At 44.0% G+C, this 23,616-nt stretch overlaps 1 protein-coding gene across 1 annotated transcript; it reads right to left on the bottom strand.

Annotated features, from left to right (window-relative positions):
- Positions 1 to 7,714: 7,714 nt before the first annotated feature.
- PDE6H (phosphodiesterase 6H) lies at positions 7,715 to 16,323 on the bottom strand. The gene is made up of 4 exons (XM_041474344.1): positions 16,261 to 16,323; positions 11,410 to 11,596; positions 11,118 to 11,158; positions 7,715 to 10,258 (listed from the first exon to the last, which is right to left on the bottom strand). The coding sequence occupies exons 2-4, from the start codon at positions 11,547 to 11,549 to the stop codon at positions 10,182 to 10,184; spliced, it is 258 nt and encodes an 85-aa protein (XP_041330278.1). The 5' UTR covers positions 11,550 to 11,596; positions 16,261 to 16,323; the 3' UTR covers positions 7,715 to 10,181.
- Between the last annotated feature and the right edge of the window lie 7,293 nt (positions 16,324 to 23,616).

Below are 23,616 nucleotides of genomic sequence, written 5' to 3'. Positions count from 1 at the left end.
TCAAAAACAAAATGTGGAAAGAGATTACTTGCTGGAAGAAAACACAGTTCCTTGAAACAGAGCACACAAGACCACCTGAACTTCTCCCAAGGACACAGAAAGCTGCTCTTGTGACCGGCTGCAGTAAATTTGTGGTGTCCTATGGGAACAAGGTAAATTTTCAGCAGCTGTGGTTCTGATCCTCTGTACAGAGAATGGCTGTGAAGTGTATTTTTTTAATCTTGAAACTACTGCTAGAACACAGTACTTGTAAAGATAATTTTATCTGCCCACAGGAAATTTACTTAACCAACTTCCAGTAACTTCTACTTATCTTCACCATGTCCTATCTGAATTTTTTAAATGCTGCTCCTAAGTAATACTGACTTAAAAGAAAAACCACCCTCCCTCTGTATTCAAATACAGAAGGTGTCCTAACCTCTCTAGGTAAGAAAGAACATGGAGTTTTAATAGTTTTCAAGAAACAATATTCTAAATTGGAATCCAGCAATTGCAGTGGATTGCCACTGGCCAAAAATTGAATGACCACAACATCCTCTTCCTGGGAGCACCAAAATTAATAGGAATAGGTTACTTTTGTCAATGTAATACTCTTGTCTCTTCCAAGGGAAGCACTGAGGAAACTTGCAGGTAGCATCAAGTAAAATGAGATGGGGATTTTTTTATGCATTCTGAGAGAAAAAGACCACAGATCTATTTTTTTTTTTTTTTTTTTTTTTTTTTTTTTTGAAGGTGGGAGGTATGAGGGTTTATTGTGTGAACTCCTTAACTAAGGGTACCATAGATAGTAAAGGTTTCTATAAGTTCAGAAAGTGTCTCTACTGCATCATGAAGGAAAAATTTACCAAGTGCTATTGTACACAAAGACATTATCTCTGGCTCAGGATGTCCTTGAGTGCAAATCACTGGAAGCTACTAGATATGTTAGTGAGGTGCTGTTATATATGTAATTTGTATCTTGTCCTTTGCAACCATTACTGGCTACAGCTGGAGACAAAGTACTGGGTCTGAAGGACTTTTTTTCTGATTTGGTAGAGACTTTTAACTCTTGTGCTTTTTTGCACATTTCTCATTTAAATTAGACACACAGCAGGCAGCAATGAAGACCTATTTTGCCCGTTCTATAGCAATAGGCTAGAAAATTTGCAGTGTCTGTGCCAGGTTCAGTGGCATTACTTTAACATACATGCCAATCTCTGTTCTTCCAAGTGCTTTTGAGTATCCAGGTTATTGCATTCAAACCCAGTTCTTGCTCATGGAATCCCACCTGTGCACCAGGGAGTAATCATGGGTACTAGACTGTCAAACACAGCTGGCATCATCCTAATGACATCCTGTACAGTTGTGACTTAAAAGCTTCTCCAGTGGTCCTGCAGAAGAGCTCTGAAAATGCTTGGGCCACAGATGTTACCCTCAGCATATCTATCCACCTTCCTGTCACACACTCTTGGTTTGACGATCTACAGGGCCCAGATCGTGTGGAAAATTGTTTCTGAATTTCATTATTGCCTCTGTGAGAAATTAGCAATGTGGTTCTTATCTGAATTTGCCAAACCAGCCACCAGATATGATTTTACATTGCTGCTGCATACAAGAAAGACTCATCTATCAGAAATAGTTCCCATGAAGACATTTCAAATGGCCTTTTGATCATATCTTTAGTAAACTAAGGAGGGGTTAAGGACCTCTGATGAAAAACAACAAAATTGTTTTGGGTTACTGAGTACTGCTCAGCAGCTGAGCTGCAGCAATGGGCTGTTCTTGTGCTCTGAGCTTGCTGCATGCAGAGATATGTGCAAGCCTAAGTCACTGTGAACTGTATTTTATTTGACAATTGCAGCAGCCAAAGAGGTCACCTTCTCTAACCCAGTCAGTGAGCAGCAACCTCCTTGATTTGGATTTGTGTCCAAGCTTTGGACTGATTTATCCTCTCTGTGTACATTCAGTGCCTTGTCACAAAGCTCGAGGGACTGAAGTGGCTATGATACAGATTTTTAAGTAAAGTCAAAGTGAAGACATGGGAAGGGCAGAGAATGGATTTTGCACTGTTATGTAGCTCCCAGCCACAATTACAGTTTGAAAACAAGCCAGAGGATTTGTACTATTGGGAATACTTGGGACATTTGTTTGAGGTTCAGAGAGAAATTCCAGGTGGTTCCCACAGTATGACTTTTCTCAGACCTTTGAAAGAGGTGATTTAAAATTTCCTCTGTAACTAAATAATTATAACTAGCAACAACTTCCTCCTGTTTGCAATTTAGTTAATATTAAATTTGTCTCTGTCATTTTTGTCTGAAGAAGCTTGGTAATCCAGTTCATTATTGGCTCATTTAGAGAGATCAGGAAATAGTGTTTTTCTGAAAGCAGGCACCCAAAGGCTTCAAGCCTATCATGTTTGATCACTGTTTGATCAGTCCCGGGCTGGGGTAGTGAGGGTAAGGAAGTATTTCTTCCTGAAGAGTTTATCAACAGCATCTTTTCATCAGGGTAGTTAATTATTATGGTTAAATGCTTCTCGAAGTTCTGGAATTCTTATGAGTGTAGATTTTATATACATAGAAAAGCTATTGTAAGAGAATATAAAATCATAAAGCCTTTTCAATCACGTAGTTCACTGGTTTGCAGCAGGTTGGGGTTTTTTTGGGAGGTTGACCTGATCCAAAGCTTATGGAAGTCAGTGCAAAAACGCCAAAGAGAATCCTGGCTTTAATTCAAGGTATTAAGTTGTACGCCTTAATGCCATAGGATATTATTGCACTAAAGAGCTTATTAAGATTAAAATAGGATTAGGCATTACTGTGAATGAATGCAAAAAGTTTACATGGTTGGGATAAAGATTCAAAGCTTTATTCCATATTTCAGGGAAATGGTTCCAGACTGAAGCAAAGAAAAACATATTGCATATCACAGCATTACACACAACACAGTGCATGTTGTGCCTTCCAAAGAGAGAAACCTGGCACTAATGGGAGGATGTAGAACAAAAATCTTACTGTATTTTCCAAAGAAGCAGTTCTCACTGAGGAGTGAAATGAAAATGTCTCTTGTGCTTCCATGTTCTTTGTTTTTAGCTTGAGATTTTTGCTGTTTTTTTTCATATTTATTTTTCAGCAGCTGAGAACCCGGCATCTTACTTTGTCTTGTTATCAGAAGCTTACAGATGGCTGCTAAGCAGAGCTTCCTATGTATTTAGCTTTGATATTGTAATGGCTGAGCATGAATTTCATATGAAAAGCAAACTTTCTATACATCACTAGTGTACAGCTTGAGAGACAGCAGCAGTGGAGATGGCCCGGCGTGACTGCCCTGACTCCTGCAGGAACTACGCCTGTTGCGTACCAGATGTTCTCTGCAGGGGATTCTTGGATGCTTTCTACAACACAGTCACAAATGTACTGACTATCAGAGCCTTCCCAGCTCCCATGCGGCCTGTGTTTTCCCAAGGAAGGTATTTGTCAGGACTTCTTGATAACAGCTACTTAATATTTTCATGTTATTTTCAGACTGTTCTTCCTTGTTTCATCCTCACTCATATTTATCCTCCTTTGTTATCTATACCCTACAGCTACTTCCAGGTGGGAATCATAACTCCACTTGACTGTTTCAGGGGGCTGTGCACACTGGAGCAACTTCCCTGATGCCTGTGGAGTCCTTACTCCTCCTTTCTTAATTTTTGTTTACTCTTCATTCTCCTTCTACATGAGTTCAAAATACAGAACAGTTTATCAGCTTCTGTCCTCAAAAAGCCTAGAACTGAATGGAGCCTTGTGGATGGGGATGCAATGGTATTAAGATCTTCTTAGATTTATCATAATATATCTTCTTGTGGAACTCTTTCTGTACAGGCAGCTTTAGTTCAAAATTTCCTCCTTTGCTGACCATATTTCATTCCAGTGTAATTGCTGACTTGTTTTCCCTTTGCTCTTGTCTGAGGCTGGTGCTTACCAGATCATCTAGCTTAAGGTCTGTGTTTGAAAGGACTTTCCCTGATGCCTCCACCTGCGTGTTCCTCATCCCAGCTGTCTGTAGGTGACCTGGCCATGTGCTGACATTTTCGAGGTTCACTGTGCTGGGCCATTGCAGTGGCCCCCTGTCAGTGAAGCTCAGCATCCTCAGGCTGGAATAATACACTTGCTTGGAGACCAGGGTTATAACTAATTCATTAGTTCACAATGATGCACTTACGAAGTGCCTAGCATGGAAAAACCTTGGTCCCAGTGAATGTTTCTGGTAAAACTGCAGTTGCTAAAGCCAGAGCTAATACAACTTCTTGTTTTCCACATGGCTGTCCTTCTGTTGTTTTTCTTCCCTTACTTTCAGACCTGCAGCCAGTTCCCTGCTGCAGACAGATGCAAGATTGCTATGCCCATGCCAGCAGCTGTCTGGATGATACAGATTTGAGCTGGCTTGAGTCCAGACAGCTCTTGTGAGCTGAGCAAATGTGTTTGCTTTCTCCCTGTGCCAAAGTGGTGTTTTGATCAAGCAATGGAAGTTTGTGCCTCAGGTGGCTGGTAGGGCAGAAGCCTCTGCATGGCTGAGGAACTGGCCTTGCCTTCCATCTGCCTATGGCCTGTTTGCCCCTCTACAGCCCCTGTAAACCTGCCTAGGTCATACTCCAAGAGATATGTTCCAGCAGCCCTCAGTGGTGGGAGTTTTAATCAACCTGGGATTTCTATCTGTTGCTCCTTTTGGTATCCTGTCCAGAGGTGAGGGAATTAAACCACGGGTTTTTCTCTTAACAGAACAAGACACAGATTCTCCCACTGATGTTATTCCTGCTTACCTACTCTGTCACCCATGATTACAGGGTCAGTGTGGTGGGAGTCTGGAGCTCCCACATTTTGATGTGTTTTTCTCCAAGCTCTCTTCCTTCCTGGATGGTTGTGCAGCCACTGCCTCCCACAGAGAGCAAGGTCTCTTCAAGGGACCAAAGTTCAGCTTGCTCAGTGCTTTATAAATTATTTGTGCCTTGAGTGGGTGCTGTTCTTCAGTATCATAACAGGCTCAGAAGTCCTGCAAGTGCCCCTTGGCCAGCTGCTAGACCCTCCCTGTCTGGCACAGACCACAGGGCAAAGCCCAGTGTACAGCTGTGGCAAGCAGCTTTCTGGGGCTTCACCACATTCCCTCTCTGTGTTCTCCATGTTCTTGAAGGTATCGTTCCTTCCTGTGGACTTTTCCTGTGCTGACCACTGTCCCGACCAAGGTCTCAGGGTACCAAAAGCATTTTCCTTCCCAGTGCCCCCCTGTCTAAAGTCCTACTCCTCACAGGGTAGTATAGTTCATCTATTTCTGTCATATCCCTTGTCTGCTCTGACATCTGGGCAGTCTGTTGTATGTTGAGTATGTGCTGGTGATTGCTATGCTCAGCCACTTCATTTACAGCCTCAGGAATGTGAGAGGCCCTCAGAAAAATTCCAGAGCCAAGAATGTGTTTGAAAATTCCTGAAGGCTTTGGTAGAGAAGGTATTCTTTTCACCCAGCAGGAGCAGCAACACCAAAATTCTCACCATAGTTATTCTAAACTTCAAGGAGAGGAACAACATAAAATGTGAGAGCACATGTTAGAGGAAAGTTGAAAGTTTCAACTGACAGAATTCAATCATTATGTACCCCCAGCACAGAGGCTTCAGCCATCCCACTCCCTCCAGGTGGATCACAGTTGGTGTGGAAAAAGCTCAGAACCATAAATGTTCCCTGCCTTGGGCTGTCAGGACCAACTTTGGAGGTGCAGGTGCCTAACATTAGGATACTGAGCTGATCCCAGCTTCAACAACCCTGACAGCACTATGGGGACTGGGAATCAGGTTTCAAAGTAAAGCAGTCTGGTATGAGGAAATTCCAGAGTTGAGCACATTTATAAGCATGTGATACAATCTTTTATTTTAATTGCATAATCCTATGTTCTTTATTTTTTTTTTTTTTCATATCTGTCTAGATTTGCATCACGGTGGTGTGGTGATGCTGAAACAGACTGTTGGCTGGAATAACCTGCCCACCCTATGGAGCATTACATAAATGCTTTCAAAAATAGACTTGTTGTTCCTCACATCTCCAAGCTGAGGCCCTGGATCTTACTGTCTGAGTGAGATCTGACTCAGAGAGAATGAGATTCACTAATGAGTACTTACAGCTGCAACCACAACTAATGACAGCTGCATTTTAAAGTTCAAGATAAAATGTGAAGTACTCTGAAAAATCAAGTATTGAAGACCTAAAGGTGGTGGGTACTCTCAATTTGCCTAACTCTCAAAATCCCATTTATAAAATAGAAAAGTGCCCCACAAAACACAGAATCATATTGCCAGGGTACATTTTTTAGCCTACACCTTATTGATCAATACCATAGGAAAATGTGACAGTGGCTTGATACTGAGTGAGGTATTACACTGAGAGTTTGGTTTTTGTGGTTTTTTTTCCTTTAATTGTATTTTTATTTATTTTAAACTGAGATTCCTGAGGTGATTTAGTTTTGGGGGTGGGGGGGCGAGTGGTGAGGAGGGGAGAGGGAAGGAAGACAAGTGCTTCTCACTTTTCCCAGGGTTCATTCTTCTTTTCTTGCAGAGATTTGGGTTTAATTAACTTTTTGACTAGAGTTAGAAACTGGGGTCAGCGAGGATGGGATTCAAAATTTGGTTATGCCTTTAAGTAGACATAAATATGTGAGAAGATGTTTTTCTGGCTTTCAAAATGTGGTTGGGAAGGGTTTTATAAAAAGCCCTCACAAAGGGAGTCCTGAACAGCTCATATTTGTATCTCACAGGATAGAGAGCATTCAAAGACAAAAGACCTTCAATTGGACACCCAGTAATGAGTTGCAAGAAAAAAAACTCCAAAGATGGCATGAAAGAAAACAAAACACTTCCAAGGCTGAGATTTGACAGCATAACACAAGAAAGCAATTGCACTTGACCACCTTGAAAGCCCTGTGGACACCTAGAAAGTTCAGCAACAGAAAGAAGCAAGAGGAGATAAATGAGTGTTTGCAGCTCTGTCTTGCAGTCATGGCAATGAGAAGGAACTAAGTGGCATTCACACCTCAGCAATTTTTTGCTATAGGGTAGAAAACGTGCTGACATTCATTTCCACATAGACCTAGAAGATGTAGCTGGCCAAAAGATTTCAGCCTGAAGGAAACCATGTGCAACACTTTTGGAAGAATATACCAGTCATCACTCAGGAAAAAACTGCTTCTCAGATGATATCACAGTCAGCCTTCATTGCCTATTTTTCAGAGATAAATAGCTGTTTTTCTCTAATGAGAAGTGATGAGTGACTTTCAGGGCTTTCCTCAGGAAAGGAAAGGATTTCAGAAGCAAAAGCTAAGTCATCTGCCTTTCTCTGGCTATATTTTGTAAGCAAGTCAGACTACATTCTTAAGATTTTTAAAACATTTTAATTGATTTTTATTCCTTTTGACATGTTTTTATAATAAAAGAACAGAGAATAACATATTATAATGCATATAGACTGAAGTCTTTCAACAAGCTGCTTTAACACATTTGCTTTCTTGCACTATAGCCAACTCTCACTGAAAAATTTAAGTTTCAGGAATTATGGCTCATTAGAAAAAACTCAGAACCTCAGACAAAACAACTGTGAGTGTGTTTTAAGACTCTTCTTCTAAGCCTCAAAATTCCTTACAAGTAAAGGAATGAATGTGATTTCTATTAATTAATAGAAATTATTTTCAAAATAACTAACAAACTGTGTTGGCTCAAAACATCCATCTTCTGATACAGCTCATCAGGCAGTTATGAGAGCTGGGTTATGTATGCGTTCCTGTTGGACTCCTCTGGGAAGGAGAATGGGGAAGTTCTCTGGTGGGAACTGGGGCTATGTCAATCAGATGGGGAACTACACCAGGACCTTCTCATTTGCTAAAACTTCAGACCCTGGACTAAGAAGAATTTTGCTTACCCCAGTATTTTCTGACAAAGTATCTCACTGTCTGTCGGCTGTTTTCCCAAGGTCTGGGATGAAAAGAGCAAAATGGCAAATTAAAATTTCCTTCTCTTGTTTTTGTCCTGCTTAAAAAAGCTTAAAAAAGGGAAAACTCAATTAAAATAGAGGCAGCTAGCTTGAAGGATTCAAAACTGGATCTAACGGGTCTTTTCCCAGAGAGAAGAGGACAGACTGAGAAGGTGGAATGAGGATCATATGTAACAGGATAGCATAATGGGAGGGAGAGCATGAGAGTATTGCCATACATTCCCATTTAACTGCAGAAGGAGAGGGCTAGCACATCAGCTTGAAAAAAAAGAAATCAGTTCCCTATAGTAAAAGCTAAATAAAGTCATTTATATAAAGAACACTTAGAGAAAGAAGAAAAGCATTAAAAGGTGAGAAAGGCGGGAGAAGCTGGAAGCAAGTGGAAAGGACAGACTGCCTCTGCCCAAGGAAATAGCTGTGGGCTGCAATTAGCTAAATGGTACACGACTCCTGCCCGCGATAGCGCTGCGGTTCTGAGCCCCTCCGTGCCTTACTGCTGCGGCTGATGGCTGCAGCGCTGAATAATAAAAGCTGTACTCTGGACTGCCAACGGGAATTAATTTCCTTTAGCTTTTGGTGCCCAAGCTATATTTTAACTGAAAACTGCTAGCTTTTATTTCTGGAATAATGGTAGCAGATAACTGTGGCACCGCCATGGATTTATAGCAATGCTTTGTGTGTGGGGATCAATCGTTTAGACAGGATTTGCTCTCCTCTCCACAATCACTCCTTGCTCCCATGAACATGTTCAGCATAGGAAAGATAAGACAGGGGGAGGCAGTTTCTTATGCAATGAGGCTTCTTAAGCTAAAAGCAATGACTAAAAATTCCACCTCCTCTTATGAATATTATGTAGCTACAATAAACTTGCTCCTTGCCTGCAAACAAGCCAAAAGCCCTTCCTTATTGCCAGGGAATCTCGGTGCCTTCCCTGAACATTTAAGTGGTTGCGGGTGCCTCAGCAGTCGGCGGCGCTCGGGCTGGCAGAGACCAGCAGACACAGATCGATGGGGTTAAGTGGATTCGCTCTGTGCCTGCCTGCACACAGCCTGCCCTTCCCCTGCCTCCCCGCTTGCTCTGCTCTTACTTCTCTCTGGGGACACCGTTTGCCTGCTTGTCCAAACAAGCTCCAGAGCTCGAAATTGCCAGGGAGTGAAGAGAGAAAAGCCTTCCTACTTATGAGGGGCAGGGTGAAGGGAGACTTGTCCTGTGCTAAATACAGGGAAGAGGGAGCAATTACTGCAATATCATTTTCTGCTGCATGTGGCAGGACCGCTGGCACAGTCTGGTGACAGATCATAAGGATTCTCTGTCTTAATAAGCAGCAAGCATGTCCTGGGGAGCAAATGTCTCATGTAAATATGTACTGGCATGGGGACACGTGTCACACAGGGCTTTCCATCAAAGGAGAGGAAATGCAGCATCATTTGGAGGGCTGCTTCTTTGGAACTGCAACCACAAAGGAATGAATAATAGGATTAATTCACTTAGCTATTGATCTCAGACGCACACATTTTCATTTAACATTATGAGAACAGCCAGACTCTCATGGTTCATAGCCTGTGGGCAGTACAGCAGAGACAGCATTTGCAAGCCCTTTTCCCCATTTGCTGATGAGGTAAATCTTAGCAGCACGTTCCTTATGGTGAGCTGCTGGGGAAGGATCTCCTACGGAAAACAGCCTAATGTCTGGACTGGTGACTCTAATGCTGTTCTCTACAGATGTACTCTGAGCAAATAATTTGGTGGCCCAAATAACAGGGGGACCTACCAGTGGAAAGTCTGTATAGAAAGCTGAAAAAAGGGAAGGAAGCAAGAAAACAGAATAGGCTGATTTAATTAGGTCTGGACATACATGCACACAATATCTCAGCTAATCAGGGAAAAAGCTCAGATACAGCCTCCCCATATCACCATAAACACTGAAGATCTATGACAGTGAGAGAAGAAAGAATATGGTGCAGGGACACCTTAAGACATTTTTCAGTAGCTTCATCGCATGGAACTTGAGGTCTGCTCAGGGTCCCAAATAACTTCTTTGCCAAATTAATCTGCAAAATTAAGTTTCTCATAACTAGCTCTTACAAAACCACCCTGCCCATAAGCAAGTGGATGCAAGGGCCAAAAAGGTGGTAAAGACCATGCTGGGATCTGTGGAGTCACCAGGTGACACCAGTAGAGATGCTGACACCTTAGATGATCCCAAACTGGGCCAGCTCGTGCAGTTCCAGATGGCTGAAAGCTTCCCATGGGCAAATCACGGTGATATCTGCAAAAGAGAGAAAATGACAAATGTGTTCTTGTCAATGCACTCCTTGGATTTATTTCTTATTAATGGAAAGGCTGATTTACTCAGGAAACATTAACAAGAATGAGATTCCATTTGAAGGTTAAGTGGGCAGATGAGCATTTCCAATCTGGTACTACCCGTCAGACCAAAGCAGATCAGTGTACTTTCTCTCTGTGAGCAAAAGCAAGCCAACAGTTCCTAATCTCTTCAGTGACTATGTAAACTGGTGTAAAAGTTAATTCCAGTTATGTGTTTTCTCCTCTTCTTATAAATTACCTGTAGCCAAACTGTGATCTCCTCGAAGACGTGTGCACTTTTAGATCAGATGCTGAATAATTTGGCCTACAATATTCAGGATCTGTAACTCTCTCTTCATCAATACTTCAAAGTTCTGACTGGTTACAGCTCATCCAATGCATGTTTCTCAATCCCAGATGGGTACATAAAATTCTTAAAATTAGGATTCTGATGACAACACAAATACTTAACCATCTGGGATTTAGTTTCTGTGATTTTTTTGGTATTAATAGCTTAGCATTTAGCATTTATTTGAGAATCTCATGCTGCTGAAATTCTTAGCCAGAGTATTAGCAGAAAACAAAGAAGCAGTTCTGCAGGCCAGTGTAGGTAGCCTGAAGCTGAAGCATGCATAAATGGTCTTTTCTTCATGTAGTGTATGTAAGCATAAGCATGAACGTGGCAGCTTGGGGAGGCAGAACTAATCTTCTCTGGTGACCCTGAGAGCTGCAGACAGGAACCCCAGAATCCTGTCCCATGATCATGTTTGTCTGCACTACTGCTAAAGCAGGGCATGACAACAACATCCTGCAGAGTTTACCTGTGCCCAGCCCCTCCATGCCTGGGATGTCATCTCCAAACCTAGGAGAGAAAAGAGCAGGTAAGGAGTGAGTTTGGGGCAGCAGAAAGGAAAGGGGAGATGCCCTAAAGTCCCAGCCAAGGAGGAAGAATTTTGGGTAGGGAGCAGGAGAGAAGCAGCTCCAGGCTGGAGAGCTGAGGGGACAGGGGAAGCCTTCTGGCTCCTTGCCCAAGGGAAGATGCACAGAAGCACAATGTAGCAGTGAGGAGCTACTCAACCAGCACGGTTTCTTTTCTTTCCAAAATTCCCTTACCCTCTTACTCCTTTTTTGGGGGGCTTGCTCTTGAACTGCCTTGTCTGCCTCTGCTTGAACTTGGGAGGCCCCTTGCGTGGTGTGGTGGGACCGGTTGGAGCATCTCCAGTGTTGAGGTTGGCGGCTGGGGTCTCGCTCATCGCTGGGCTGTGTGCAGCAGGCACGTGCCTCTCTCAGATCCCTCTGCCTGCAAGATAACAGCAAGGACTGACACAATGCTCTGCTTATCTTTTCTGGGTATCAGTAGTCAGATGACAGAATTATGGAAAATATAATTGTGACAGGATTAAAGATAATGGCATTAAAGATAATAAAGAAAGATTGTAATGAGTACAAATTAAGCAGGGTAGCACTGCCTTTCATCTGGCATGCTAGAATTAAGATGCCAAACAAAGCACACTTGATCTAAGGCCAAAAAGACATTTACCCCAAGGTGCAATGTCTTGCAGAGCCATGGAGACTAACACCTCCTTTTGTCTCAAACACAGTTGCACTCTTGGAAACAGGTTGCTGCAGAAGCTTACCCACAGTTTAGGTAAAATAGGAAGTTTAATGCCATTGCTGGAGTTTTTGCCTAGCTAGCCTTGGAATAGCATTGCTGAGGCTTTTGCTTACTGGTTCAGGGCCTGACTACTACAGGAGCCACAAAGACACATGTATGGCTTAGAGAAATATCCTGTCCTTGGGAATCACCATGATATACTTCACCTGTTCTCATACTTGTGCCTAAGCATTACCTTTAGAACACTGATGGACATGGGATGCTGGGCTGGAAGGGTCCTTTGTCTGGGTGGAGCTGCAGTTAGGGCCCAATGCTTATCAATACCAAACTTGTGGGAAATAGCACAAGGTCTTTGCAAGATTATACAGAAGGCTAAGGCAACACACTGGATACTATCTTTTAGACAGAAGTTAATTTCACAAATTTCTCAGGATTTAGAGAAGTAAAGCCTGTAACTTTCCCCAGGATGTGCCCATTTTGGTATTTTTGAGCATTCTCTTACATGTGTTGACCCCCCTTCACCACACTGTACATGAGCCAAACTTCACAGGGGATAAATAGTTATCAGAGAGCAATTTCTGTTTGGGAGACACGTCTTCTGTCTTAGACAGCAGAACTGCTGCACTCTGAGCCTTTTGCTTCCTTCCCAGAGAGGACAGCTGTAATTCTCACCAGTGCCCAAACGGAAGATCCCAGCCCTTCATCAAATGTTGTGCTAATTAGTATGCCATTAGTGTTACAATGGTCTGAACAAGTGCATTTATGGATAAAAATAAATACAACTTCTTTCTTTCTTCCTTGAAGTCACGTTCTTCCCCATGACTGTTATATAGCAGGTGTTCATCCCCGTGCATCCAGGCTGATGTAATCGCTGATGGAATTAACTTCAGGATTTGATTCTAAAGACTAATCTCATTAGGTCGCCAAAGTACTCTGGCTTATTCCCCAACATCACCTGCCATGACACTCTGGACTTCCAATCTCAGAACTATAAATGTCATCAAAGATTTCTTTCCTTAGTCTAAAGAGAGTTCATTCCTTTGTCCTGAAATAGACAGAGCGTTGGAAAGTAAATCCTTATATACAAGGAGAAAGATCATCTGAGCAATCCTCCTGTGCCACTTCCACATCCATGCAAGGTGAAGAGCCATATTTCTGTATCTGTGGCAGTCTGGAAATATTTCATCCAGGGCATCTTTCCACCCGTGGTGGCAGTAGGATGGTTCCAAATGATAGCACCTAGAGGTAGGCTAGTCTTCTGTCGCATGTGGTCAGGCTTCTGTCGCAGCTGTAATATCCCAAGCAGGAGACTGGACGGGTTCCAGCAGCCCCAAATGGAGCAGCAGATGGTTGTGTCTGAAGCTGAAGTATGCACAGATGCTGTTCCCCCGCGTGTAACACAACGCTTCCTAAGCACACTCTGTGCCCACAAACACAAGGATCAGCTCAAACTGTGGAAGTTACTTATTTGGCTGCCATCTCTGCAGCGCCTGAACAGTTGCCCAGTATTTACAGCTTTTTCTTTTTTTCTCACAGCATGGTGGCAGGACAGGCAAACACTGTCACCTTCTTCTTTAACAGAATAAGAATGGAAGTGCAGTGATAAGCATGACCTGGACTGCACTGCTAGGAGGATAGATGAAATCTTTTAACTCATAGATTTTTAGGGCCAAAATGAGAGATTAAAGCATTTGCCTCTAAAACAAAAACAGAATTTGGCCCTTCTCTGTTACTCAGGATGGGAGGAATTCAGATGATGCTGCCCTACAACAAAATGCTTTGCATCAGAAAGCTGCTCCACAGCATGTCTGCTAATGTGCCAAAGTCTATTATTGTGTCTCTGTCTCAGGTGTAATTGTCATCAGTAGGTTGTCTGTCTCAGTGCTAGACCCCTCTCCTGAACTAAAAGAAACATGCATCCACTTTTAAGCACCACGTTAATCCAAGTTAGTTGGCACCATTCTCAAGGGCTATTCCCAAAAGTACAACAGAAAAAACAAACCAGCTAACAGATTTTCATCCCTTAGGACTGACATCCAAAACTTGAAAGATGCATTTGCACTCCATCTCCAGCTGAATTCCTGCCCTGCTTCAATAACCCCTGCTGTGTATTGGCACGTTACCTTAACCACAAATATGTCTTTGAGGGTCAAAACATCTTAAATCCTTGAGTCCACATTTTGTCCCTGACTTCACTTAATAGAGGAATAGCTAATGGAAAGATTCAGCCCTTGAAGTTTCTTTTTGCCCCAATCTGAAGTAGTTGTATCCATCTACCAGATACTCAATAACCCAGGATTTGGTAGGAAAAAGGATCTGCCCAAATCACACTTCATCCTCTCTCACCTGCATGAATTCAATAAAAAGCACTCTATGAAACTTTTAGCTAGGGACGTGTCTAACATCAGGGACAATTCTAACTTTTTCCTTACTAATCTCTCTCTACTTCTATTCTCTCCATGCATCACTAAAAATATGACAGAGGATGGAAAGCAACCTTAATGCCACATAACAACTTTTCTCTTGCCACGGAAGTCAAGCTGCCTTCCCACCATGGAGCTGGTGGGACTTGCTTGCCATCATTAGAGTCAAAGAATTCTCCATTCATGCTGGAGTGGGCCCTGCCCCACAGCACAGAACCTGTGCCAGTTCCCACACCCTGGGAGCAAACTGCTCCTACACACAGCCAGACAAGCACCCCAGGATCACAGATACTAAATAAATGCCAATAGCAGCTTCTTCCCATGGGAATTTCACAACCTTTTTTCTTACCATACCTGGTTACTTGGATAGTCCTTGGTACCAGATCAAACAGGTGGCTTGACAAAGGTTCTGAGTCTCCTCTAGATCTCTGCAAGCTCTATGCTGCCTTCTCCCAGTGTTTCCTGGTCTGCCAGAGCTCTTTTCCTCCTGCCAGCACCAGCACGCAGCTCCTGGGCAAGAGCTGATGGCTGTGGATGCAAAGACTGGTGAGGCATAAGATCCTCTGCCTTGCACTTCCTCTGCTCCCTCCTCTGACGAGGAGTTACCTAATTGCCCCTGACAGCATTTCTGCTCAGTCAAGGGCTTAATCCTCTAGGTAAGAGCTTTGCTTGCATCTGAATGCTAATTATACCTAATACGCATTAATGGGCTTATCTCAGTTGCGTCAGAAATCCCACCTCGGGGTTGTTGGCCAGGTTAATCATCCTTCTTTTAGTTTTATTTAAATTTAAAGGGGCTTGAATACTACTGACAAATACTGACTCTTTAATCTGCTCCATCCTTAATCTCTGACTCTCTGTGGAAAATGTCCCTGGCAGTTAACGTAGAGGCATCACTTGATCTTCTTTTCAGACCGTTTTGATGTAGGGACTCATCTTCCCCTGTCCAAAGCTCTCAAAAATACAGATTCCTCCATGTGCACTTGTCTTATGCTGCCTCAGGGTGTCAGACACACAACCTCCGTGATCCGTGGCCCTCCATGCAGATACTCTACCATGAGTAGAGGGAAACCGGGGGAAACATCCTTGTGCTGATGCTCTTTTAATGGGTTTCTTGCATGCTCTGATCTTAGCCTCAGGAGAGCCAGTAGCATCATGCTTTCAGGCTTTTGTCGGGGAGCATCGAGTCCAGGGCCTTTGAGGAGTCTCACAGCTCCAGTCTCGATTGCTTGAGGTGGCTAATCATAGTCCATGCAGGTTCAGCCCTTTCTGCTCCTGTGTCTTACACAGGCTTTCAAATCCTTCATTCTGGCACCAGTTTTAAGACCGAGAACCGGTGAAAGAGGATGCACTCTAAGAGACAGAAACTCATTTCCAGTAGAACTACATTCCCAAAGGAGGATCACTGGAAGGACTACCCCAGTGGAAAGAAGGGATTCAGTAAGAGCAGAGGTACAGCACCACGTTATGAACTCCTCATTGATGTGCCCTGCAGGCGTGGCTGGGCGCTGGGGTAGGAAACACCAGCTGCCTGTCCCAGCTGCTCCTCAGCAGCCCCCAGTGCTGCTCTCATGCAGGCTCAGCCAGCTGAGGACACAAGCCAAGGGGGTTCCAGGGAGCCCCAACAGAGGGATGCTCAGCAGGAGGAACTGAGCAGCCCCTGTTTGTACAGCCAGGGAGCTTTGAGACAAACCACTGCAGCAGCACCTGCCCTAATGATAGAGGAAACAGAAAACAACCAGGCAAAAGAACCACAACTCCTTCTCCCATCTACTGGATCTGTTCATGCTCTCCAAGCACAAACATCCAAATTTTTCCCCCATGGAGTTTTATCTGGACTTTTCTCTCCCCTGGGTTTTTCAGCCAGTTCCCTTTTCATCCCCCTGCCCCCCTTGCTATTGCCTTGAGCTCCCGGAGAACACTTACAGTGCCAAGGGCTGCTCTTGCAAATCATTCAACTCCCGTCCTCCAGCCTGCGTAGAAAGAGTCTCGAGGTGTCCTTTGTCCTACAGATATACCCTGCCACCAGGTGACATCAGGGCGTCAGTCGTGGGCGGGCGTCTGCACGGCAGGGGTGACGTGGGGGGAGCACTGTGAGACCAGAGCTGTGCAGGCACAGCTCCAGCAAGGTCTGGAGGAGCAGCAGAGCCTCGGCACGCTCCTCAGGGATGATGTGCAAGAAGGTTGTGAAGGTCTCTGTAGCTTCTACGGGGACGCCTCTGGAGAAGCAAAGAGAAATAAAGAAGTAACCTGCCCTTTGAGTGGTGCTGCTTCTTGGGAACACACAGTGTCAGGGAAGGGCAGATTCCCTATCCCGTTCCTGTGCTGGTGAATGCCTGGAGGGGTTTCTGGTGAACTCCTCAGAGGTGCTGCAGGGACGAAGACACACCTTACAGAGTGATGCACACAGCTAGCCCAGTGCCAGCAGGGATGAGTCCGCCCAAGGCAGTCACAGGGAATGCTGCTTAGATGCTGCAGGGCTCTAGTGAAGCAGATGGGAAGGCAGGGGGGGAATGGGAACCTCTGTGTTGTGCATGGGTGGCCAATCAGTCACTCCTGAGACCCAAGGTGCTGTGCTGAGGCAACAGCTAGGTCTCCTCTGGGTACCAGTAGCATTGTAACTGGGAGGGACCCCCAGAGATAGAGCTCAGCCCATATTCCAGCCCATCAAAACTCCATGTGTGGTAATGCCCATTGTTTTATACCCAGTCCTTGGTGTCTCCCATGTGTTTTAATAGCCTGTTGTAACTGCCTGGAAGATCAGTGTCAGAGTTGGTGGAGTCTCAGGATGTAAAGAGAAGGTCTAGGGTCCTGCAACAAGGTGCTGGAAGATCATCCTCAGCTGCAGCAGTGCCTCAGCCATGGCCTGTAAGTGTCTGGCTGGAGGTACAACCACAAGGTTAACAACCCTCAGGGCTCTGAGCCCTGGTGAAGCACCTCACACTCGCTCTTGTTGAGCATCCACCTCACTGCACGAGATCAGGGCTGGCAGGACTGAAAATAATCCCAGCAAATGGAGTAGCAGCAGGGGAATCAGAGCAACACAGGGGCAGAAGGAAACCAAAGTGTGGGTTTGTTTATGATGGATGCGATTTGTCTTTGGGTGAGGTTGGAGGAGGGGATTTTGGAGCAGCCAAGCCAGCCAGGGGTGTGACTGTGTGTGAGCAAGGGACAGTCTCTCACTGATGTGACCGACCCTGGCAGGGAACACCAGTCCAGCACTGTGCTGGTGCTGAGCAAGAGTCCCATAGCTGAGGCCTCTGACCTTTCAGATTGGCTGGAGTTGGACAAGATAAATCCTTCAGTGAGACTCCTATCTTACATTAAAACAAATCAATAAGGTCCTAGCCCTTGAGTGGGTACTGAGAAGCTGGGAAGTAAATCCTAGATGTAGCTGAGAGGCTTTCAATCTAGCAGAGAAGGAGCAAACACACATTCCCACACATTTAAGACAATCACACAGCTTTCAGAGGCTTGTGCAGAAATTTCTGGGCACAGGAAAGAGAACGGGGGCAGCATCTTGTTGGCATCCTCTCTTCCCCTGTGATGACTAGAGCTTGTATACAAATGTGTGGAGATTGACTGCACTCATCCTCTCCTGACAGCAGAAGTGATTTCTGTGGGCAGGGACCTGCTTGTGTGGATATAAAGAGGTGCAGCCTGCTGGCAGCAGACTCCCTCCCATCCCCGCTGCTCATTCCCATGCCTCCATCTGCTGCAGACAGGTTTCCAGGGGCTCCCCCTCCCCTTCTGCCTTCTTCTATGTAGGTAAAGTTGCTGGGGAAATCAGCTGTACAGCGCTCTACTCCTCTTTCCTGAGGCTTAAAAATTTACATATGTTCAGGCTGTTTGTTTTCAAAATACTCCCTTTGTTTTCCTGTTTTCCCAATGAAATCTGTCTTGTTTCCCTTTAACAAAAAGTGGACTGTGGGAAAAAAATATTTCCATGGTGTCACATGAAGATATTTTTTTTTACCACTGACAAAACATGACAGAAACTCCCTAAAGGCCCCACTTCTCATGTTCTTTCTTATCTCCCAGGACTATCAGTCCTCTCTCTCCATCCATACTCTCTCTCCCCCTTCCCCTCACAAAGTGGGTGGCATTTACTTTGCAGACTTGTGGGTCTTTTCAGAGCCAGAGGCACCTGCTTCATGTTTGTGCCTGACTGCCACACCAGATGGACGAGGAGTCCTGCCCAGGGACTGAGAACCCAATCTCTGTCCCTCCCTGCCCAGGCTTTTCTTCCCCAGGAAGGCCAGTGCCAACTTTTTTGGCCACAACAGTTGCCATTGGATCCAGAGCAGAGCTGCACCAGAAACCGAGGTGTCCAGGTGGTAGCAGGAGTGCAGTCCTCGTGGCCTCAAAGGAAAACTCAGGAGCTTCATCACCTCCAGCCAGATTATATTCTGTTCCAAGGAATCACTTAAAAAACATCTCCAAGGTTTCTGACCCTATTTATGAGCTGGTGTAGCCATGGAAACAGTAGTTATGCCAGAAATAGCAGCTCACTTGAATGACAAAGAAAACACAAGTTTACAAGACAGTGATTTTTCCAGAGGCTGACTGAGCTCATGGGACTGTGGGAGGAAATCCCAGCTGAGGCACAGTCTCAAGGATGCAGCTGATAAGAGCTGTGGTTGGTGTGGGCCACAATAACTTTTGAAATGTATCTCTAAACTTTGTGCCACATACTTGGGAGACTTTGTGCCTTATTGATAGAGATTTATCACTTGCCACAAAGATATACCTGACTGGAAGTGAGCAGAGAATTAACCAGGCAGTAAAATGTTGGTTTCCCCCCTGAAGACAGGCAGCCTACCAAGTGCCTCTGGATCCCTGGTGAGGGAGCCATGGTAGGACCTGGATGTAGAATGGTAGACAGGTAGGACCTGTCTGTTGGTCTCAGAGAAGATCAGTGAGGTTGTCATGTCAACAGCGTTGTGGTGAGAAACTCAGAGTAGTCAGGACTCACATGCTGTAATCCTCATGTCATTTGTGTGGAAAAGATTGTCTGTTGGTCTCAGAGAAGATCAGTGAGGTTGTCATGTCAACAGCATTGTGGTGAGAAACTCAGAGTAGTCAGGACTCACATGCTGTAATCCTCATGTCATTTGTGCTAGTGTGGAAAAGAGGGACAGATACAGGGGATTGGGCTTTCCCTGGCACAGATATTTGGTTGTTTGACTACATGCAAATCATCCATTAAAAATGCAGAGAGGAAGGCACACTCGTGGAGAGTTTTATCATTTTTCCTTCAGGAAATCTTGCACAGTTATTTTGGTGTCTGGATGAAGCATCTATAACAGCCTGCAATAAATGGGGTGTGCTGACTTTGGGAATCTGTGCCTGCTGCTGGACACAAAAGTTTTGTTCAGTGTCACTGGGCTCAGCTTGCAGAAGAGCCTGATCTTGATACTCATTTCCACTCATACCTTGGAGGCTTCTCCGGCAATAGGGCAGAGAGGAAAGAGGCTGAGGTCTGTTTTTCTGCTACCAGGACTTGAGAGGGAGATTTCCATGACCAACCTTAGAAAAGGATCCTGTGAGGAAATAGAAATCAAGTGAAAAGGTTTTACTGAACTATCAGGAATGGCCCTGTCTGTGCTACAACTGGGTATTGGGGACATAACTGAGTCCTCAAGCCAAATGGGAAAGCTTCTTCAGGAAAAATGAAGTCCCTGCTTTTCTTATTTGGTCAAGGGTGCTCTACTTGCACATGTCAGAACATCATTACAGGCCCCAGGCTTCCAGGCACAAATGCTTTAGGACATTCTGGGGCTTTTTATAGCAGATGATATAAAACCATGTAGTCTGTCCTACACTTCATTAGTTACCAGAGTTATATTTTCTTCTCAGTAATGAGTCTGGTCTTTCTTGGAACAGATAACCAAGCCTTAGCATCTCAAACTCACAAGACTGCTATGTCAGCATGATTTTGGTAACTTACAGAAACTTTTCCCTGATTGGCATAAATAAAAGGAAAACCAAAAGAAATCCCCTTTCTCTCTCTCTCTCTCTCTCTCTCTCTTTTTTTTTTTTTTTTTTTTTTTTTATTTTCTCCTTTCACCATCAGATCTCAGGAGAAAGAACCACATTTTTGTCATTCTTACTTGTAAATATGGAAGAGATGGTGGAGAGAAAGTTCACAGACCTGCAGATGAGACTCAGCCATGCAGGCATGTGCTGAGGAGACTGATGCTCTTGGCCATGCAGCACAAAAAGCTCAGGGTTTCTAACTGCTTTGTGATTCATTGTTTAAGAGCATCCCCATGCTCATTGCAAAGCTGTCCCAAGAGAAAGCAATATCATTAGTGAGCATCCTTTCTGTGCACTCACTTTGCTTAATGTCTGCATCCAGGCTGTTGGTAATGACATAATAGGACTGACTTTGTTAGATCATTTTTTAAAAAGTATCCTTTCTTTCTTGTTTTCACTCTGCCCACAATTAAAATATCTGCTTTTTTTTCATTTATATGATTATTTTTCTCCTGAATGACATGTACAGAACAAGCTCAACATTGATATACTAAACAAAAACTTAGTATTTTTCCCTTTTTTATCAAGCCCAGGTAGTTAATCTGGTTATCTGTGTGACTGCTATAAATCAGACCTTGTGGTTGCCCTTAAAAAAATCACATAAATTCCACAGTATTGTCTCAAGAGTCTTATTCAGATTTTTCTTTTCTCCTAATTGATTCCTTCTGTATGAATTACATGCCATGCACCTGTGAACAGTGATTAAATGGTACACTAGCACTCTTTGAAATCATGCATTGAACTAAACAGAAAAGTAATACTGCCTTGTTAAAAAAAAAAGGTGTGTTTTATTTAAATAGAAATCAGAAAATCAGATTGTTCCAGAGCTTTGTGCAGTTTAAAACAGTGTAGCAAATGATTCAGTGTCACTGGGCTAAGAAACAGAAACTGTACACAAGTCAGCTCCAGATGTCTTCTTTCCTGACAGCTCCTTTTCTCATCATTTTTTTTTTTTTTTTTTTGAATGATTGATTTCTTCTCCTTGGCAACCAGCAGCCCAATAAAGGAAAGCTTTCCTAAACATTTCGGTAAAATGTTTCTTTCTTCTTCTTAAGGGGGCACGTATCTTCCCCTGGCTTTCACACCACGCAAGAGGCATTCTTCCTTCCTCCTCCTACCACATAAAAGCACCTCTGTGCAATCTCACTCAGTTCAGCCCTTTGCCACCATTATTATGACTTTCTTCATGCAGCAGTTGAGGCTTTCAGAAAGAAATGATTGCTTCTGGGGAGCACCTCACACTCTCCTTGGGAACATTTGACTAATGGGCAGAGGAGGCAGCTCTTCCTGCTCCATTATCTTGTCTCTTGGGTTGCTGCTCACCTCCCAGACTCAGGGACGCTAAATGCTCTAGCTGCCATGTGATAGCAAATCCCTGGTGGATATAACTGTGGAAGGGAAAAAGCCAGGGAATGAAAATCTGAATAAATTAAAAAAAAAATTATTTTCTCCTTTTATTGCTTAGGTGTACTGCTAGTACTAAGCCTCCTGTTTTCCCCTCAGGATCTTGCACAACTGTAGAGCTTAATGTTGTAATGCTTGTTTGTTTGTTCCTTTGTTTTTGTCTTTAATGACCTTTCACTGTCAGATTCCAACCTTTTTTTTTTAAATTTAGATCCTCTATACTCTTGTTTCCCACTGGAGGTACACACTTACAAATTGCTTTGAAGCTTCTTACTGGGAGGCTGCTAAGGATGTTTCTGTGCCAAGGACCTGCAGCTTGCTTTCTGGTCCAGTCAAGCATCATAAACACACCATAGAAAAAGTGAATTGTTTAATAGTCATCATTGCATGTGGGGCAGGCACATGTTGCACAAAGGATGTTCTGACAATTTTGTATACATGAAGATTTATTTGTGGGACACTGACAGCGGATGGTGTACTTTGACTGGGATGCTGAAGGTTATTCTAGAAAGAAAAAGAAAATTAAGGAAAAGAAGAGAGAGGAAAAGGGGAATTTTCCCCCACTGACCAGCTGTGAAGGGCAATGATGGGGTCCCTTAGGAACGTCCTCCTCTGAGGACTCTCTCTGATGCTGCAGATGATGACACTGAAAATGACCAGTAGGATGATTTCTTGCCATGCTTTCCCTTGGTATGATACAATTTTCATCAAGACCCACTTAAACTCCTATGGATTATTTCTGGGTCTGTTTCTAATAGATCTGGGAGGAGAACATTCATCATGTGCAAATGTTGCACATTCATTGCTTGTTAATCTTCTGTGAATATACAAACTGGGTAATATTTACTGAGAATTTCAATAGCCATTGGTTCTTGTGTTGAACACCACGTTTGTTTTTCTCCTTTATACACTGAAGTCTGCAATATAAAAGAAAAAAAAGGAGTGGGAGGAACAGCAATTCTAACACCAGTTCTTGCACGAGAATCCACCATAATAACACTGTGGGGGTTTATGGAGGCAGGGCTGTGAGAGCAATAATATGTGAACAGCACAAGTGCAATGAAGGAAAAACATTGCCACAGAGAGGCTGGTAATTATTGTCTCATGGCTTTGAGAGATGTTATATAGCTGCAAGCAGCATGCCCTGAGCTACAGGGTATATAAGGCACCCAAGAGCTAGCCAGAGGCTGGACAGAACCTGACTAGAAGCCATAAATTCTGGTATGCAATCAAGCTGAGAGTACTGTTTAGCACAGGAATGTAAGGGTGCAGCTGGCAAGGGAGATTCCCAAGGTCAGCAGAGGAGGAGAGGCTGCCACAGCTCTCCTAATTTAGTCCCAGCTTCAGCTCTGGCTGTTTCAGTAGAAAGTCACAACACAGGGAGGAATGCTTGAATAAATAACTCCTAACACCCTGCTTGGTGATCAGCTTAGAACTGAGATTTGATTACACTTGCTAAGATTTGACCTTACATAACCACCTGTTTTCTGAGAGGTCCTGAAATAATCTAGTCCCCTTTTAAATCCAGCTCTGGTGAGTGACTTCTTTAGGACACCTTCACCCGCAGAACACTGACTTCTGCCACAGTACCAAGCGAGGGATGGAGAGCAAAAGCTGCTTTCCTGCATGCTAGGCTCTGGAGTGCAGGGGATGCAGAGAAGACACCCCTGCTCCCACGTGACAGGGACCACCTTCCCTTCACCAACCCCTGTCCTCCTTCACTGAGCTGCTCTGTCCATCCTCAGCCATCCTCAGGCTAGACTCTGAAGGAAACTGGCTCTGTTTTGCCCCTACTCTCTCATCCCCTACAAAATCCTTTTCCTTCCTCTGTCTTCCTGT

The sequence above is a fragment of the Pyrgilauda ruficollis genome, unplaced genomic scaffold (genome assembly GCF_017590135.1).
Source record: "Pyrgilauda ruficollis isolate IOZ18807 unplaced genomic scaffold, ASM1759013v1 scaffold32, whole genome shotgun sequence".
Taxonomy (NCBI): Eukaryota; Metazoa; Chordata; class Aves; order Passeriformes; family Passeridae; genus Pyrgilauda; species Pyrgilauda ruficollis.
The sequence above is the reverse complement of the archived record's forward strand: the minus strand, read 5'-3'. Positions and strand labels throughout refer to the sequence as shown.